This window comes from Hipposideros armiger, unplaced genomic scaffold, assembly GCF_001890085.2.
Source record: "Hipposideros armiger isolate ML-2016 unplaced genomic scaffold, ASM189008v1 scaffold_159, whole genome shotgun sequence".
Taxonomy (NCBI): Eukaryota; Metazoa; Chordata; class Mammalia; order Chiroptera; family Hipposideridae; genus Hipposideros; species Hipposideros armiger.
In genome coordinates this window covers 3,180,725-3,200,015 of record NW_017731509.1, presented here as the reverse complement: position 1 = coordinate 3,200,015, position 19,291 = coordinate 3,180,725, and the positions used below count along the sequence as shown (strand labels likewise).

General features: G+C 36.7%; 1 protein-coding gene across 3 annotated transcripts in view; it reads right to left on the bottom strand.

Moving 5' to 3' along the window:
• The window catches only part of UEVLD (UEV and lactate/malate dehyrogenase domains), a 40,080-nt gene that overhangs the window by 9,441 nt on the left and 11,348 nt on the right, over window positions 1-19,291 (bottom strand). Inside the window, exons 4-9 of one of the 3 annotated variants that reach the window (XM_019651372.1) lie at window positions 15,591-15,754; window positions 11,373-11,508; window positions 10,001-10,119; window positions 6,869-6,971; window positions 2,618-2,788; window positions 1,469-1,642 (exon numbers count right to left, since the gene is read on the bottom strand). In XM_019651372.1, coding sequence (XP_019506917.1) covers window positions 1,469-1,642; window positions 2,618-2,788; window positions 6,869-6,971; window positions 10,001-10,119; window positions 11,373-11,508; window positions 15,591-15,754 — 867 coding nt within the window. The remainder of the gene's footprint in view (window positions 1-1,468; window positions 1,643-2,617; window positions 2,789-6,868; window positions 6,972-10,000; window positions 10,120-11,372; window positions 11,509-15,590; window positions 15,755-19,291) is intronic. The other 2 variants (XM_019651373.1, XM_019651374.1) reach the window with 2 other exon arrangements.

The following is a 19,291-nucleotide window of genomic DNA, read 5'->3' as shown; positions in this document are numbered from 1 at the left end:
AGAAGGTGCACACACAATGTTGAAATTGGATCAGAATAAACAGCAGTTTAACAAAAGAATAAATGTCATGAGACAATATATGGTTAATCATCATAAGCTAGCAATAGCTTTTAGCTCAGAGGAATGAAGAAATCACTGTGGAGTGATGTGATCAGGAAAAGCTTCATAATGTAAGTAAAGAGGGCTCGACCAAGACTTTGAGGCTTGAGGTTGGAATATGCAGAGAGAGAGGGAGAAGGGATTATGGGGGAGGTACATGCAGTGGGCAAAAGTCCCTGTGGCTGAAGCAAAGCTGTGGGGTGGTGCTGGAAGGCACAAGACCGGGCTTTAGTCCTTCCTTGACCCGGAAAGCTGTCGGCTCTTGGGGAGGTCACTTACCATTCCGGCATCCATTGCTGGCTCCCAAACACAAAATATAACTGATGATGCGTTGGGTCCCTCCCAGCTCTCTAATAACATGACGACCTCCATAACTATAATCGGGGAGGAAGAGCAGGGCTACATTTTGGGACTTCTTCAACGCCAAGCAAAGGAATTTAATGGTTTGGTCAGAGGAAGCCAGGAAAAGTTTTTGGTCAGGAGAAACCAGTGAAAGTTTTTGAAAAGAGATATATGATTTAAGAATAGTGAATTAATATATGAAAGGATATAGTAGGCACTATGTAAGTTTTGGCTAGTATCATTATTAATCTGGCATCATTTACAGGGTAGACTAAAGGGTAAACAACAAGCTAACTGGGAGATTTGCAACAATCAGATAAACAAAAGATCAACATAGACCAGAACTCAAATGGAGTAGTAAGTAAAATTCAGGGTCTTGGGTTTGTTTGAAACCCTAGACATTCATTACTCTAATACATCTGCTGCAAGTTCTTGTTTGCTACTAGTTTCTAGGGTCCTACTGATTAGTGTTTAGTGTTAGGCAGCATTGTGAGCCTGAAAAGTATTTCTGCTTGGATCACACTGCCAGGTTTTATAAAAGTTTATTCTATAGCCTTTCTAGCATTGATTTTGAATATTCTAGGTAGCCAGTGCAGATTTATATGGATTTTAAATATTTGCTGTATTTTATTAAAATAATTTTCTTAAAAATACCACATATGACAAAATTAGAAAACACAGAAAAGTACAAATTTTTAAAAGTTACCTCCAAGCCAGACATAACAACTGTTAGTATTTGGCATCAAAACATCTAGGAAGCTTTGAATTCTGAGAAAATAGTTTTAAGAACATATAAAATCTGACTAAGGGGTCTTGCATAATCTCAAACCTACAGAAAAGTAAATATAATTAGAATAACATGTTTTGAGGAGTTTATTCACAACATAAGTAGGTCATGTTACACAGAAGGCATTCAAATGTAGAACAAAAACCAACTAAGCTCCACAATTCTTGAGTCCCCAGATATATCTGAATATCATGACCCTTGGTGATTTATCGGTATAACTCATAAAAATGTGTTTCTTACCTTTGTCTTCTCCCTGCTCACCAATAACCCATACTTCTTTTCCTGAAGTCGGTACCTTCAAAACATTTGTAATAATATACTGCAATCTCTGTGAATCCAGATTGCATCCAATTCCAATCACTCGATTTGCAGGAAATGTACTCAGTTTCCATGTCACGTAGGTCATGATTTCCACTAAATATTGCACACAAGGTGAAAATGTAGATTTAAAAAATATATACTCCTAGCCTAGTTCATAAACAAATATTTATTATTTTAATAAGTATATGAGAACTTGTACATACTGTTCTTAGGTCCTAAAAGCACTATAAAGCATAATATATTTTTAATGTATGTTAAAAACACAAACCAGGTTTCAGCATGATTTAACATAACTTTGTTGTTAACTATAAATTGTTAAGAGTGGAAAACAGATAAATTTTCTAGAATCATTAAACAAGGAGGAGGAAAACCGGAAGATAATTTTTTTTCATTAATCAAGTTCTCTTCTATGTCTATCTTAAGCTGAATTTCTATCTTAAAACTCATATACCACCACTAGGCAGTATAGCATTGTGAACAAAATCACAACTACTTTTTCTTACATGCCAAAAGGATGTCAGGAATTAAAGAGACCAGTGTCTCTCAACCAATTACTATAGGAAAACAGTGAAATGCATTCCACACTCCTATATTGGGAACATTTAAAAAAATCTGTTCACTAATTTGAGTCCAGCACCACATCCAACTCTTTGAAAATATTTCTTTTTTAAGTAAAACAATTTCAAATACAAAATGTTAAAATTGCACTCTGGCATACTCACTAAACATTTTATGACACTTCAGAATTAACAAAAGATCTTTCACATAAGCAACTGCATTTTTCTCTTGGGTGTTTAATAATGATTTTCTTACTGAGGAAAGCATGGCTAACAACCCGGAACATAATAATATTCCATAAAAAAATCATAATTTGTAAACTTCTAGTTGATGCCAGTTCATAAGAAAGAACTGATTGAAAGGATATGGAAATACTGTATTGCTCGTTATGAGCAATTTAACTGAATCCTCTAGCTGTCCCTTTATAATCTAATTTTATGACTTTTATCAGTAATGACAATTCTACTGATGCACTGGACCGTCAAATTCATGTAAAATAAAACCTTTTACCTGGTTGCGATGCAACAAGCATGACGCTGTGTGGACTATGATGTCCCAGAGCTGGGACAAGGGCTCTGAACAGATCCACATTTCTCTGCACCACGTCAAGGTAGGACTGGGCACTACCCAGAGAGTTAGCTGTGAAGATGACCACCTTGGAATGAGCAGAGGCAGACAAATCTAATGAATAAAAAGAAACAGTCTGAGCTCCAGATACAGGTTTTAATCAAGTTTGTGTTCATGACAATGAGGTGTTTCTTTTCTCCAAGTAGAGAGCTTTTAGGCGCACTTGCCCTCAGATCAGTTCTATCTCCACAGGAAGTATACAAAGTGCTGAAGTTTGCCACCAGAAAGAGGACTAAGAGCCCCAGTGAATCCCAAGGCAGGGAAAGAGAACAATACAGATTAGCCAAGTAAATTACAGGATCCAGAACCCACAGACAAGGAATTAACGTTTCTACGTAATTCACAATTCACAGCACTCTCTCTCGCTCTCTGCTCTTTAGAAATATCTGCCCTCAGTGTCTTCATTCAACCTGAGCCTCAAATGGGGCCCTGCGGGGCAGCAGTCAGACTCAATGATTTCTAGGGTGGCCTGCATGACTTCTACTTTTCCAGAGTGAAAAGACAACAACAACAACAACAAAAAGCCGCATCTCTTGACATGGACTCTTAGGAAACACACAGAAATTTCAAATATCATAGGAATAAGAAACATAAACTGAATTTTGCCTTGGTGCCATTCAGCTACAAAGACCACTGTGGGAGAGTGTCTCAGAGTCGCCATGATCATCAAAAGTGACTGACTCCCCCTGAAACCTTCCGGGTAACAAGAGGAGAAGGGGAAGGGCTGTGGAGATGTGCAACAGGGAGCATCATGGGGGAATAGCTCCATGCCTATGTGACTTTTCCTGCTGTTTCAGTTAGTGATGGTCACTGGAATGATCAATCCTGCCCAGCTCTGTGCTCTTACGAATCGAGACCATATGAAAGATTTCTGAAGACGGAGTGCTTCAAAGACCTTGGCATCTGTTCTTTTGAAGGTCACAAGCAAGTTTTGTTGTTGCTATTAATGAATTTGTTAGGGAGCCACAAAGCTACTGAAATCACTTATTTACCCAATTGGACTACTTTTAAGGATGTTCAGTGTGTATCATTATTATAAAATTTCGGAGCAAAAAAAAGTCTCCAATGGTAAGTTTTATGTTATATGCATTTTAGCACAATTTTTTTAAAAGGAAGGATAAAAATATTGGGTTGTCGGAAAAGTCATGATGTAGTTTTTCTATATTTTCTATGCAAAAATATGTCATGACTTTTCCAACGACCCAATATTAAGTGCATAAAACAAGTAGAGAACTGGTTTCCCTAGCCTGACTCCTGAAACAACTACTCTTAACAATTCCTCGGTATTTCTCCAGATTTAGTCTATGCATATACAAGCATAACTGTTTATGTATGCATATATAGGCTATTTGCATGTTCATATGTACATATGTATATCCCTCCCCCAAATGTTTTAGTAGCTACTTAAAAAACATCCAATGGAGCAAAGCACAACCCTTGGATGACCAGTCAGCTGCAATCATCAATGCCTGTCCTGATGGGGCATCACTAAAATTTCCAAGTGAGCTTAATTTCCCCAAATTACTAATGCACTTCACCATATCCTAGAATATATTTATGAGGTGTTAGTTAACATTATATTTATAATTACTTCATGTAATAGTAACTTGTTATCAGGAATGCACGGCCAAAATTAACAAGGGGAGCCTGAAACGTGCCCCGTGATAGTGGGCACTCAGTCAACATTCCCTCCTCTGTGAAAAGCCCCATGCCCTGTATGTCTACTCCACGGATTCTATTCTTTCAATTATCTGAAACAATGATTATTGATGGTTAATGAGACACATAGGAAGAAACAATTTCCTCAGGTCCTAAATGGCCTCACAACCTCTAGGGTCCCTGTACTAAACAGTCCCCTAATGTCATTTGCAAGAGTTAAGAGGTCCCTTAAGAACTTCAGTACATGGAAATGACAGACACAAGGGAATAACCAGCTCCCCCTGGGATCCTCTATTCGAAGCCTATCAAAGGATCATTAAAGTAACGACTGCACTCTTTTCTGAAGACAGAAAATGAATTCATTCTATCCTACAGGGATCCAGAGGCTTGCTGTAACTATTACACCCAACTTTTACAACACAGAGGTATAACTTCACCTTTTCTGACCCACTGTTGTTCTTGGTACATTTAGGCTTGTGAAAAATTATGTCTCAACATTTTATTTGGAAAATATGGTCAAGGAATACAGGGGACTGAAGTAAGGAAAGGCAAAGAAAAGCCAAACAACTACAACATGTTATAAACTGACTTTCGCGATCACCTGGTTTTGGAAGGTTAGAGTAGACATTTTCTAATTCAATGGTCTTCCAATTTTTTTGATCATGCATCCCTGGTAATAAAATATTTTTTTAAGTGCACGTCCCCAAATATAGTATTTACCTACATGTAGGCATATGCCTGTACTAATTTATTACGTACATTATAAAATATATATAAAAATTTTTAATTAAAAATTACTTTTTTAACATTTAAATTTTTGTTTATTAATGACATAAAAACACTTTTTGTTCTTATTAAAACTTATTTTAACAATATAGGGCCGGCCGAGTGGCTCAGTTGGTTAAGAGCACACTCAAGAGTGAGAGCTCTGAGCAACAGGGTCACCGGTTCAATTCATGGCCCTAGTTGAGTTGCTGCTGAGCTGCCAACAGGTGGCAGGATGGCTCAGCTAAAAAAAACCCAAAAAAACAAAAAACAAAAAAACTAATGTATTTTTTTCCCAGACAAGGAAAAACTAAAGGAGTTCAGCAACACTAAACCATATTACAAGAAATGTTAAAGGGATTTCTTTAAGGAGAAAAAAAGATAAAAAATATTGTGGATGGGAAAGGGGCCACACGTTAAACCTGACAAGCTCAGGAGCCTGAAAATAACCACATACGATGGTGTGAACATAAAAGTTCCTAACTAAGGTGGGCCTGGATGGAAGTCACATCTAGCCTGTGGTTTCCTTGACAAAGGTCAATCTTTACCTTAAGTGAGCCTGTCTATAGTCTTTTTGCATCTAAGATAACATACCCTTGGAATGTCAGTGATCCTTTTTTCTGGACCAGAGCAGGAAACTACAGAATCCCTCAGTATTATTCTTGTTCCCCTGATTACCACCTTTATGTGCTATAAAAAGTGAACTATTAACTATCCCTGTACCCACCTATGTGAAGAAAGTACCTGTTTCTCCAATTTACTTTTATCCAATCCCAGAGATTCCCTCCCGCCTTTGCTTTCTCCCACCCCCTGCTTTCTCCCACCCCCTTAATCTACCACCAGTGGATTTCATGCCTTCCTTCTTTGATTCTACTTATAAAATAAGATGCAAATCACCATTTTGCAGAGCATTTTCTCAATTCTTTGAGATTTTGCTTCCCGGCAATTGTCATCAGTTTGGCTCAAATAAACTCTTACAAGCTTTTCCTTAGGCTGGACGTTTTTTCGATGACATTCCCACTTTACAGATGATAAAACTGAACTTTGAGAGATTATATAATCTAACATATGTCAGAGCTATAATGTGGCAGTGCTAGGATGCACACCCCCATCTGTCTAACTCTAAAACCAGTGTTCTTAACAATTATGAAAAAGCAAGCACTCAGCGAAAACAAATTTGTACTAAAGTGTACGCAAGAGATGGAGAACAAATCCTTCTCATCAATCTGATAATCAACTTCAGTCTCTGTATGACTCTGGGTAACCAGTCACTTAACTTATTTGAATCTTGGGGGATTTGGACTAGGCGCTTTAGCATTACAATCTAGGACTCTAGGCAGAGCACAGGGGGTTTTTAGGGCAGTGAAAGAACTCTATGATACGATAACGATGGACACATGTCATTATAGATTTGTCCACATCCATAGGATGTACAACGCCAAGAGTAAATCCTAATGTGAACCATGAACTTTGTATAATAATGATGTGTCCAGGTAGGCTCATCAATTGCATCACTCAGGTAGGAGATGTTGACAATGGGGGAGGCTATACATGTGTCGAAGCAGGGGGTATATGGGAAATCTCTGTACATTCTGCTCATTATTGCTCTGAACCTATAACTGCTTTAAAAAATAAAGTCTATTTAAAAAATTTGAGGACTTAAATACAAGCGCAAACAAGGTGTCCATCTTTTAAGCAGAATAACCAGACCTTTGCTGATCTCCACATTGGGAAGGCTGAAGATATCAAGGTCCATCATCCCTCCTTTAGTCCCTTCCGAGAGGTCTAGGAGGACCAGTCTGTCTGCAATGCCCTGTATAGTACCATAAGAAAAAGAACAACATTACACTGGACATGGCCGGTTACTCAAGTTTAATTCATTCAGAAGTGAGGGCTAAGGGAGAATACACAGGCCTCATGTGCTGTCATATGTAGCAAAAGTAACACAATAGCAATAAAAGTGACATGCAAGCAAGAACTTATTATGACTTTGAATAATGTGATCCTTTAGGCTTGACTGAAAACTGCGATCTAACAGGGCTTAAATCAGAAGTCACAGGCTGCAGGTTTCTTTTTTCTTTTTTTTTTTTAGCTGAGCCATCCTGCCACCTGTTGGCAGCTCAGCAGCAGCGCAGCTCAGGCCGAGACTGGAAGCTCTGTTGCTCAGAGCTCGCACTCTTGAGTGAGCTCTTAACCAACTGAGCCATTCGACCAGCCCTAGATTTCTTTTGATGGAAGGAGTAATAAAGATGATTTGGTGCACTCAATATGTTTGCTATTGTTGTTGAGCTTATGTTTTCATTTTTATGTCCTAATTAACATTCTGAAAGAATTCAGAGTGACTTTTTGGGTCTATTTTAGCATCAAAGTCAACACTAATGCCAAGTTTCTTGTAAAAAAAAAAAAGAAGGCTAATAACCATAAATCTAAAATGAAACCCTATTATCATGCAGTACTCTCCCCAGAGAGCTCACAGAAAATATCTGCACGTGCCTGTAGGTGGCCCTCTGGGTGCCATGGCGGGCTGACTATAAATGACAGCATGGAACGCCTAAAAGTCAGTTTACCTTTGTGGAAAGTCTTTCCAAAGTCGTAAGGGATCTGAGGATGTCTCCTACCTTAGAGTGCAGGGGCAAGAGTACCCAGAGATCTACCAGGCTACCAGGTAGAAAGTATAGAAGTCAATAAAACAACCCAGCTTTCCTACTTACAACTGTGTCATGCTGGGCAAGTCACTGAGCCTGGCCTTCCTTCATGGGTTGTGAGGATTAATTATGTGACACAGGGCTGGCAGAGAGCAGTCCTCTCTAAATTGTACCTAATAATCTTATTATTGTTAACCACGCTAGTAAGAGAAATGCGAAGAAAACTATGCGTTACCATTTTTCATCTATCAGACATGCAAAGATCCAAAAGTTTAACAACAGTAAAACACAGGTATTTTCATACATTGTGGGTATGAGAATAAACTGGTATAATTGATATGGGAGATAATTTGATAATTTCTATCAAAACTTTAAAATACAGTAGTAACTCCTTTAACCCACCAATCTCATTTATAGAAATTATCCTACAAGTTTATTAGTACATGTGTTTAATGATATATGTATACAGATATTCAAAAGACTACCAACAATCTAAATGTCCACCAACAACATCAATAATAATGAGGCAGCATAACACAGTGGTTTGGAGCAGAGCGTCTCAAGCTTTCAGGGATCACATTTAATAGATCAATGAAGCACATGGATCACCAGGGATTTTGTTAAAACACAGACTCTATAAATAGATTGCCTAGCTTCAAATCCTGGCTGCGTTTCTTAGCAGTGTGACTTTGGGCAAGTTGGGTACCTCCCTATGCCTTGGTTTCTGCATTTGTAAAATGGCAGTAATGATGGTATCTAAGCCACAGAGTTGCTATAAAAGCAAGTGCCTGGCACTTGGTAAGCAATCAGTAAAAGTTAGTTACTGCTGGCACCACCACTACTACTACATACCACTGGCATTGTTATGACTACTATTGTATTATTTGAATGTTGTAACTTGTATGAAAATGTTAATGTTTAAAAAAGAAAAATGGAAAAACGTTTTCCATCTAGATAGTTCACAAAGAAGTACTGATAGTGAGATTCTTGAGCAGTTAAAGCAACATGACTTTAAAGGGCCTTCCTGTACTTAACAAAAACGAAGAAAACTGATAAAAATCAGTTCTGTTAAGGATCTCAAAAATCAGGTTGATGTGCCCTTTTCTATTAATAGGATAAATTAGTGCTTTCTGAAGAACAATCTAACAATATGTAATAAGTGCCATAAAAACCATTCGTGCCCTCTGACTCCCTAGTACTATTTTTGAGATTATGTACACCTAAAAGAAAACTCAGATGAGATAATAAGCAACTTGTAAAGCAATGTTTACAGAAGTATTCTGTTTAGTAACAAAGAAACTGAAAACAATTCCAATTCCAATTAAGAGAGAAGAGTATATTCAGATGGAAGGTGGAGTAAATGAAACTATGTCAAAAGTTAGTTTATTGTTCTGAGCAGCCAGTTTTTAAAACTTTCTAGCTCCCTGGATACAATTTAATTATTTGCAGAAGTCCAATCTACCTCCAAGACATACGTGAGTCTTAAAGAAATTAAATAATAAGGAAAGGGAAGAATTTAGATGGCAAACAATCAAATTTTAATAGAAAAGAAAACCAAATGCCAGCTACCAAATAAACATATAGAGGACAGCTATTCTATTCTGGGCTATACCCCTCAAATGACAGAGACATGCTGTTACCAGGATAGTGGGCCCTAAAGGGTCTTTTGAACTGCTCTAGAAGGGGATTCAAATGCCTTTCTGAAAATAATTTATATAGAAAAAAATCCAGTAAAAAGGACTGATGAAAAATAAACAAATCTCAAACTAGTAAAATGTCAACTCAGGAATTATGGTCCTAAAAGAAAGTACACACAAGAAAAGGCAATCTTAACAAAAATGCTAACTTTAGAAAGCTAAAATTATTAAATAAGAGTTTAATTAAAGCAGCATGACAGGAAACAAAAGAGTTTGTGACTAAGACAGATGAATGTCAAATTGACGTTTCCCTTGAATTAGGATGATGAGCTCATTGTTCAAACCACTTTCTCAAAGTCTATTCCAGGACTAGCTACTAATTAAGAGGCAGCATCTCTGATGAGAGCTTTCAACTATCTTTTTTGTCAGCTAACTATAGTAAAAGCAAAATGAGGTTTTCCTACATAATGAAATTAAGCCATTACTTCTTGTATGTGAAATATAAATTACCTAAAAGTGTTACAATATGACATGTACTTATAACCACTAAGCTCACATACCTTTGCTGAAATTGCTAATGTGCAGGCAACTCCCAGTTCTCCACCTCCAACCACAGTAATTTTATTAACTGTTTTATTCTCATGATTTGCCCAGCTCTTTGAATTTATGTCTGAGACACCTAGAAAGAAACGTGAAAGATCATGAGAACTTAAAAATAACATCAAAAATCTTTTCAGCATCTTTAAAAAATATATATATACCAAGCTTCAATAACTTGGACAGAGAACACGGTGCTGGTTCATAATTCGCACTCAAAAATACTTGTTGAACAAATGAACTGCAAGAAAGACAGGAATCTCACATTAAATATTATACTAAAGAGCGGCTACTCTTTTAAACAGAAAATACCTTTTCAAACATTTAAAAAATATTATATAAGACTGTTACCGTAGGCAGAATGAGCCGGGCCACAGGGAAAGGAGGAGGAGGAAGTGCAGAGACAAAGGAAAGAGAGGAGATGGGATTGTTTTTAAGAAAAGGTGCAGCTACAGCGAACTGTAATAGACGTAATCCTACCAGCATTGCGGGAAGGGAAAAATCTCCACCCCGTGTCACCATGATAGTTCCAACAAGGGCCAAGTAAGAACAAGGGAATCCCACCTCCCCAGAGGAAGGAGGGGTCAGCAAGGACAGCAGGCACCGGCCCTGGGAACGCCTGGGACTCCACCCCCAAAACTTGAATAGTTTGCGTCCTCATTCAAATAAAATCCTAAGCCTCTCTGTTCTTCAGCACAGTTGCCCTCCTCCTGGCCTGCCCACCCCTGTCATTTTGGGAGTGTATTCTTTTTCTTTACTTTAATAAACCCTCTGATTGCTTGGCTTTGTCTGTGTTGCTTATTCGGTATGTCCTCGAATTCCTTCCTGTGATGTTTACCAAGAACCCCCATTCGGTAACAAGACTAAAAAAATAGGATTTCCATAACTCTGAAAAACATTCTGATTCTTACCATTCTGGTCTAAAATGCAAAAAAATATATAGCACCTTACTAAATTTTGCAAGCATGGGTACTCTGCTTTATACTCAATGAGAAACACTGAGAACCAAAGATTTTCTGGTCCAATACATTGAAATGAGACAAAGTCACATAATCATATAATGAAAAAGATTTGGGACCTTTACTAGAATGGTTTTAAATAAAACATGAATTATTTTATCTGTCAGTATAAGTGTAATATTTTACATTTTAAGAAACCATATTTATTGGAACTGGTAATATTTCATAGATGTACAGGAATTCTTGATTCAACATATATATATATATATATATATATATATATATATGCATACATTTATAAAAATCAAGTAGCAGAGAGTAACGGCTATTAGTGAGAAATTATAAACTCATAACTCTGATTAACAAAAATACAAACCTTCAGTGATTTTTGCAATATAGGCTAACAAGTCCACCTGCCGTGCTTCATCAGATGATGACAGCGAATACAGGGGAAGTTCCTCTTGAAACTTGGAAATCATTTCTTTAATTAATCCAACAATGACAGATTTAGGCTGCAGAATACACACAAACGGAAGAGTTATGCAAAAAATCTGCAAACAAATACTAACTACCTTGTTAACATACACATCGTTATAGAGTTAACCAAAACAAAGTATTGCACTCTGCTCTCATTTTTTGACAACTACCAGAGAAATCATGTGATACCTTCAACAGCTTTAACATTTTTAACTGAAAAAATACTTAATTCTTTTAACTGAAAAATAAAGGGAGAAATGCTAAACACACATCTCCAAAAAGTGGGTAAATAGCAGGAATGTGCTTATTAGCAGAAGTACCTATGTTTGGGAATGATCTGTCTTTTTTTAACTTTTTATTTTAAAATAATTGCAGACTTACAGAAAAGTTGCAAAAAATAGTGCAAAGAATTTCCATATACTTTTTGCCCGGATCACCAAAATGTTAACTTTTTATCACATTTGCTTTCTTAGTCTCTTTCCCTCTATATATATTCTATATATTTTTCTGAACCAATTGAGAGTAAATTGCAGATATGACACCTCTTCACCCCTAAAATACTGAGAAATAGAGTGAAGAAATAAAATGGAGTCACTATAGTTAAGCTGCTTAATTACTAAAGTCAAATAGACTGAGGTATGAGGAAAGAATTCCATTCTTGTTTAAACTAGCCTGAGAATTTAACTTTTGAACTTTCTAGTCCTGTGTCAATTCCTAGATATATATTAAGCCTCCAGATAACCTCTGGTTACCCACCTGAAGGACTAAGGAAAGAATGTGCAATTATCCAGTCCACTTGACATCCATTATAAAGACTGCCCGACAACCATTACTCAGAGAACTAGTCAGCTAGAAGATTACCGTCTCAGAGCAATCCAGAAACTATGAATGCAGGCCTGATTCTTAAGAATGGACTTTTTACTGGAAAAAATCTTAGCTTTTCTGTCTTCATTGGAACACTCTGAGTATTGCTTAGCTGTGTTTCCTGTATGCAAACCCACTATGACCCCTGAGTAAATCTTAATCATTAATTTCTAGCCAAAGCCTCCAGATTCCTTTTGAGTCCGTCCAGTAATACTGTAGTGTATATTTCCAAAAAGACAAAAACAAAACTAAACACTCTCCTTTACAACCAATATCAAATCAGAAAATTAACCTTGATAAAATATTATCAATGTCTGGTACTGTTTCTTTTCACTTAACTGGTTAAGCAATCCTCGTGAAATTCACTTAATGTCACTGAGCTTCAGTGTTATCAGCAGTATAATGTGAATAATAAATCCCACGTGGCTATTACAAGAAACCAATGAGCTAATTAATGCATACAAACTATACACTGAGTGTAAAACAGATGGTTATTATTATTAGGAATATTTAGTAGTTTGTTGGGAGCCGTCTCAGGGTAGTGAGACTATAAGCTGACTGCAGGTGGAGAACGGCAGGGGGCTGCAGACCCCCAGGTTCTGTGTGCTGAAAAAAGCCTGCAAAACTGCATGTTGGGTGAACAGCAGAAGGTGAACTGCCGGAAAAACATGGAACCCAACAATGCCCAGTTCATCTCCTGTACCATGGAAAAGCAGACGTTCCTGAACTGAAACAACCAGACCCTCAGATGTCACTGTCTAATTATGGACTCATGAACTTTGCAACTTTCCACCATGAACTTGCTGACAGTTGCTATTTGCCTCAGTTTAACCTTACTTAAAATATAACATCAGTCTATGCTATGTAATCATGTAACTTGTTTCCAAGAGATTATCTCTCTTCCAAACCCTTACATCAGGAACATTGGTTCCTCATTCCCCAAAACCCCCTACTAAAATCCCTATGCTTAGCTAAGAAATTATTCCTGGCAAAAGAGGAACTTGCTCTCTATATAACCAGTACACACTTAATAAACGCTGTCACTCTCTGCCATCAGCAGTTAGTGAACCTCCTAATCCAACTTTGGTGTCTGTGCCATCTTTCTTTTCTCAATTCCTCGCGTCGATCAATCCTGCGATCAGGGACCGTTCGGTGGGTTCCTGGCCTGATCATCCAGGTGCCCCGGCTGTCGAGCCGGCTCTCGACAGTAGTTTGCTCATTTTAAACAGTTGTTAATTTCTCAGAGTCTGGGTATTTATAAATCACTATTACTATAAATTAAGAAGATGAGGCCATTAGGATAAAAAACTCTAACACCTTTAAAGATAAAACTGATAACATAATGTGTGACGTTGTCAAGGATAAAAAAATTTGGGGAGATGGTTATTGTGACAAATTGGAAACAATGCTCCTATAGGCATTCAAAACCAAACCAAACCATGGTGCTGTTCAAACAAAATTCTGTAGGCCTAATACAGCACACTGATTCTCTTGGGGGAAAATGTCTATAATCCTTGGCCTAGACAACCTCTAGATTCTTTCTAACTCCAAAATTCTATATAATTATACTACATAATTATAATTCCATCTGCATGTGGAACTTAAAGTTACTGTAGCACTTTTAAATAGGGCAATTTAAATAATGTAATGTCTTAAAACTAGTTTTAGCTTATAATAAAGAGGCTCAGAATAGTAACATGAAATCAATACTGTCTGAAATCAAGCACAGCCTCAACTAGATTATAGGACTATCTCTGAGTATTTATTAAACAAACAAACTATGAAAAGAAAGGACAAAGGAAACCAGAAAGAGAAAACGGGAAATATGAATTCCTACGGAAGGGCACAGATATCAGAATATTGTTTGAGGATAATTTTTAAAAAAGAAAAGGAAGTAAAAAAGAAGGGTAAAATGGATGGAGATAAGCAGACAATTCAAAAAAGAAACATACATGATAGATAAATACATGAAAAAGATTTCAATTTCTCAGTTAACCAAAGAACTAAAGATTAAAATTGAGACATCGTTTTTGTCTTTCCGATGGACAAATTTTTATCATGTCCCATTCATAACATTTAACTGACAATCTTATTTAAATCACCAAGTAACACAAACAATGTACAAGTTCATAAAATACAAGGTCAATACTTCCCCAGCTAAACTCCACTACTGACAATCTGGTGTGAATCCTTTCTTTTACTATTTCCTTTTTTTTTCTTCTTTTTAAAGGTTTTATATATGTGAAAAATATAGAAAACCATAAAAACAAAGTAAAATGTGTCCACAATTGTACATTTTTTTACAGAATTTATATAAAATAAGAAGCAGTAATCCTAACGCCATGATTTACTCCAACCTCACTTCACTCTGACATATAGATCCCTGTCCTCCTGTCCTACGACTTTCTGGGTACATATAAATATATTATAAATTATCCTCCCATAACAGTTTTAATTTCTTTTAAAAATGAGAGCATATTCTACAACCTCTAAGTAAATGTAAAGAGATAAGCAAAGGTTTGTTTTCTTTTAATGATAATACCCTGTTAGAGCAAGGGTGCTCTAAAACAGGTACTCAGCTACACTGATTTCTGGTAATGGTAGATGTGCAACAGTTCCTCTACCGTTTGGAGGCCAATTTGGCAATATATAAGAATAGTCTTCAAAACATTTACAACCTTTCTATTCCTAGAGATTTATCAATGCTCGATATAATGGTAGATGAAAAATGCAGAATACAAAATTGCATAACGTGAGGATCTGTAAAATGGTTACATACATCAATGTGGGCAAATTTAAAAAAATTAATACTCAGTTGAAACAAAGCACATAACAGAAGATTATATACAGTGTGATTCAATTTACATAAAGGTCAAAGACAGGCAGAACTACAAATAAATACATATATTACGTAAGAATCTTTAATAGGGAGGGACTAGGAAATAATGCCCAATATCTTACTAGTAATAGTAGCTTTTCATTATCAAGCAGCAAACAACTGTAAAAAGACAGGGAGCAAACAGCACTTGGCTCCTAGGCCCGGAGAAGGCAGCTTCAGGCAGGTTGCTATCACCAGGGCTCTGGGACTTGGGTGACTCCCAGGGGGCTGAATTTCAAATTACTTTTAAAGACCATATGAACAATATCATTGAAAGAAAATTCAGCAACTTATTTATTACTTTGGTCCATTAGGATCAAAGATAAATATTCAGAAAAATAAGAACTTTTAAAAGAAAATCCAAATTGATCTTACATGGCTCCAGTTTTGGAGGTAGGGCAAGTATATTCTGCCTTGAGCATCCACATGTTTTCCAACTGAGATTCCCATGTTTGCAGTTGGCTTTAAGAAGCAAATGGGGGGAGCAAAAGGGTGAGAATCCAAAATCCACAAACGAATTGGTATGTTATATGTATTACCTATTTGAGACAAAACAAACACACTTCAAACAATAATAAAGCATACACATTTATTTATGGTATAACTAGGTGGCATTTTAAGTCATGTAGTCGAGTTTATATATAAAGGATTTATGGAAATCGAGGCCTATTTTCCCCATTTCATCTACATTCACATTGAAAATATGTTCCCATTAAAGCACCAGTATAACATTAGAGGAAATTTAATTAAGACAATGGCCAGCTCATCCAATTCAACTCAATAAATACAGAGGGTGCCAAAAAATGTATATACATTTTAAGAAAGGAAAACTGTATTAAAATTGTAATATTCAATTTATATCGATAACAAAAGATGAATAAAAAAAAGTCACGTTTGACTTCTGCAATTACAAGAGGTGCTCAAAGCAGTTACCATCCGCGTCCAGACACTTCTAATTACTGCTTGAGCAACGATGACCAAAGTGTCCACTTGTATACACTTTTTTGGCGCCCCCAGTATTTACAGGACCTACTGTGTCAAGATTTTGAGATACACCATCTTCACTATGGAATCTTCTTTGCTCCACCCAGGCAGAGCTATTGTACCTTTCTTGAACAGCAGAAAACACTTCTATTTTTATATTTCTTCTGCACTGAAGTGATTTGCTTACAGATCTGTTTCTCCTTTTACACTGTAAACAACGTCCTAAGAGAGGATTATATATTACATTTCTATATGCTCTGTACCAAGTATAGTGCTTAACATACAGGCTGCTCAATAAAAGTTTTATATAAATAAGAATGACTGAGTTAATACACAAATGAAAAAATAAATGAATGAGTAAAGATGAATTTGATACTGGCCCTCAAGTTGCTCACTCATTGTAGGTACAAGCTACATAACGTACAAGCTAGGTTGGATACAGAGAACTTAGAGCTGAAAATAACCATAATAGTTACCTTGTCCAGTGGTTTTAATTAGTGTACTGAGATAGGAACTTGCATGTACTCATATGCTCTTCTGATTGTAACCATGTATGTCATGCCTACCCAGAGTCAAAATCTGACTGCCTTTGTTGCCAGGAAGCCCAAAGCTAAACCTAATATGAGTGCAAAAACTAACCTTAAACTAGAAATCTGACTGATATACCTTAGCTGTTTTATTGTATCTCCTGATATTTATTCCTGCTTTCAAAGTCTTATTGAATTTGTCTTTCACTGTTCTTAAGAACATGGCCGCTCAGAGCAAGAATGCCTAGGTTCAAATACTAGTTCCACACATTACTAGCTGTATGATCTCAGGCAACTGACTGAACTTCTCTGTGTCTCAATTCTTCCCTCTGTAATTATAGCTCCTACCTCATAAGGTTGTTGTAAGGATGTCATTAGCTAACATACCTAGATATGACATGGTAAGTACCATGACACGAAGTATTGGCAAGTTTTGCAACTTACCTCAAATCCATTTTGGAAATAGGCTAGGTATAAATAAAAATAGTTTTCTTTTCCACTGCAACCCTTGTCTTACTAAGGAAAGCCTCCTTCCACTGAAAGCTTTTCTTCATCTTGTTTACTCCTCCCCTAAGCACAATGATACTCAGCCCTTTCTGCAAGTTAGAAACATTTAAGGGACTTCAAAACATACCAATATCCAGGCAACTCCCTCAAATTTTTTGATTTATTGGGATGAAGTCTGGACATCATTTTTAAAAAGCTTCCCACGTAATTCTAACGCGCAGCTAAGATTGAAAATCAGTACATTACAGAAATGTCCTTATACCTGGGGGGGGCGGTCTACTATTTTATATCAGCAGATCTCAAAACAATACTCATCATCAACTTTTGTCTAACTATTAAAAAAATTTTTATTGAGGTATGGCACAATAAATCTAGTTAACATCTGTCAACATACATAGTGTCTAAGTATTTACAATATAGGTATAGATAGGCATAGCTGTTGGTCTATAGATAACTCCATTATAAAGTCATGCGATCATAGCACCACAAAGTGACCGACAGCTACATCACATTCTTCCAGATGTTTCTCCATCTAATGTTACATACTCTAGCCCAGTGTTTTTCAAACGGTCACAAAAATGGGTCACCAAAATAACATAGGAGGCTGCAAACTATATATTTTAAAATGGAATTAATAGAAAATAGAATGTATGACAATATGGTATTTCAGTTATATACATGTGTGTATATATATACACACACACATATATATCAGCTATGCATATAATAAAAGCATTTCTTACTGTAGGGTCACAGTCAAAACATTTGAAAGCCACTATTCTATGCCATGAAAATTTTTTTAATAATATAGCTGGAGTGGCAGTTCAAATCCCGACAGAGCCACTTTCTGTGTTAATCACTAGACATTAAAGAAAAGGAAAGAAATGTCTATTAACGGTATCTTCCCAGTGATCTGCTACTTCCATCAATATCCCTTCTCAGCAGTATTCATGCATTTTAATTGCCTATGCCCGGCAAAGCACCTGGTAAGCCTGATTCCTGTGTCTCGTTGGTAAGATTTCACTACTCGTTGGTAAGATTTCACTACTATTCTCTTCTTCCTTCCTTCTTTCCCATTCTTTCCTGTCAGCTATTGCCCTATCTCCTACCCTGCCCATTTATCTTTCAGTAATTCATTAACCAGAGTCAGAACTCCTGGTAGAGTCCTCAGATTTAAAATAATTATATCATAAGAATATACGTTAGCTATAAAGTTTCTAATGGCCACGCGTGAAGAAAAAGTGTCATCGTGACCTTGATACAATCTTGGAGGGATGATACAAAATAGTCCCAAAAATCTCCGCAGGTAAAAACATAAGGAAGCATCAACAGAAGATTCATATGGGGAATAGGACTGAATGGGAGGTTAGATGTATACTTAACCTCATCCTTTCTCAATTGTTTAAAGTTTTTTAGCATGAGCATGTATTATTATAGTTATTATATTAACAAAAGTAATAGCTAAAAGAAAGTAATATAGGCAGACAAATAATAATGGCCAACATTTATTAAGAACTCACCATGTGCCAGGGACTATGCCAAGAGCTTTACTTATAGTAATCACTCAATTCTCACAATTCTAGAGTTTGGCTCTATAATTGGTCCATTTTATAGACAAAAAAGATAATACATTCTGACCTCCTGATCAGCAGGAAATAACTAGTGTGCACCACACTGAGCTGATATAATTCTAGTCAAAAGCAAAGAAAAAAAGGGTACTGCCAAGAAGGTATTGCAGGTACCATTACTACCTTGAAATACCCCGCATAAGAATCAATGACATAATTCCATGGCTCTAGGAGAGACAGAGTGCCAGTGAGGGGCATCTTACCGATGGTATCAAAAAAATTTTTATGCCCTCCTGTTACCTCCCTCCACTGTCCTAGAAACAGAAATGCCACTAAGCAATGATTCATTCAAAGTCATAAGCTCCTCTGTTAATACACAACTGCCCTTGAAAGTACTGGGATAAGAATTGTGAAATCAATCAATCAGTCATTGGGATGGGTAAGAATTCTCCTTCTCTCTCCCTCTCCCTCTCCCTCTCTCTCTGTCTCT